General features: G+C 63.7%; 1 protein-coding gene across 1 annotated transcript in view; it reads left to right on the top strand.

Annotated features, from left to right (window-relative positions):
- LOC107307272 (helicase SRCAP-like) overlaps positions 1–1,403 on the top strand; it is a 12,690-nt gene that overhangs the window by 10,571 nt on the left and 716 nt on the right. Inside the window, exon 4 of the mRNA XM_015850766.2 lies at positions 135–1,400. Coding sequence (XP_015706252.1) covers positions 135–1,400 — 1,266 coding nt within the window. The remainder of the gene's footprint in view (positions 1–134; positions 1,401–1,403) is intronic.

Genomic DNA, 1,403 nt, shown 5'->3' with positions numbered 1-1,403 from the left:
GGCTGTGATGACAACGGGATCCAAGATGGCGGCCATGACAACAACATCCAAGATGGCGGCTGTGACAACAACAGGATCCAAGATGGCGGCCACAATGACAACAACATCCAAGATGGCGGCCGTGACAACAACAGCATCCAAGATGGCGGCCACGACGACGGCGGCATCCAAGATGGCGGCCATGACGGGATCCAGGGGACCCGTGAGCCAATGGCGGAGCCCCACACACCCCACACACAGGACGGCGCCACCCGGGGTGGGGATGACGTCACAGGGCGAGGTGATGACGTCACAGCCGGCGGCCATGACGGCGGCGTCTGGACCAATGGCGTCGCGGGAAGAGGCGATGACGTCACAGGCGGGAGCGATGACGTCACAGGCGGAAGCGATGACGTCGCAGGCGGCGGCCATGATGATGACGTCACAGGCGGAAATGGCGCCCTCGCAACAGGAAGTGACGTCATCAAAGCCGGAAGTGATGACGTCACAGCAGGAGGCGATGACGTCACAAGATGAATTGATGACGTCACAACCGGAAGTGATGACGTCTCAACCGGAAGCGATGACGTCATCGCCGCCTCCCCATGGCAGCGCCCCATTGGAGGTTGGGGGGCCAATCACGGAGCCCCCCACGGCCGCCATGATGGGAACCCAGGACCCCCAGCCCCACAGCGGACCCACAGCGGAAGCTCCGCCCATCCCAGCCGACCAATCAGATCGTTCCCAATCCAACCAATCGGATCATTCCCAACCCAACCAATCAGATCGTCCCACACCCGACCAATCGGATCGTCTCCAACCCAACCAATCGGATCGTCTCCAACCCGACCAATCGGATCGTCTCCAACCTGACCAATCGGATCGTTCCCAACCCAACCAATCAGAATCTCCTCCCCCCCAATCCAACGAATCCGAACGTCCCCCGCCCCAACCCAACCAATCAGAACATCCTCCCTCCCAACCCAACCAATCAGAACGCCCCCCGCCCCAACCCAACCAATCAGATCGCCCCCCACCCCGCCGTCGCCGTAGCGCCGACGTCGAGATCCGCCAGAGTCGACTTCCGGGTCCATCGGCCAAAGTCCTACGACAACTTCCGGGTCGCCTGGTCACCATCTTGGAGACCCCCGCCCCCCCCATCCAATATGGCCGCCGCCGCCGCTGCCCTCCCCCCCCACAACAACCCCCCAATGAAGACGACGAGGACGAGGCCGCCATGACGGCGGCGGCCATGACACCCAACCACACCCACCATCATCATCATCACCCCCCGCCCCCACCCAAACGCCGCCGGGGTCGCCCCCCCAAGCGCCGCCATCCCCCCGGTGGGGGGGGGGTCTCCTCTTCCTCTTCCTCCTCATCCTCCTCCTCCTCTTCCTCCTCCCGCCGACGACGCCGCCGCC

The sequence above is a fragment of the Coturnix japonica genome, unplaced genomic scaffold (assembly GCF_001577835.2).
Source record: "Coturnix japonica isolate 7356 unplaced genomic scaffold, Coturnix japonica 2.1 chrUnrandom528, whole genome shotgun sequence".
In the NCBI taxonomy this organism is placed as follows: Eukaryota; Metazoa; Chordata; class Aves; order Galliformes; family Phasianidae; genus Coturnix; species Coturnix japonica.
This window is presented reverse-complemented; position numbering and strand designations above follow the sequence as displayed.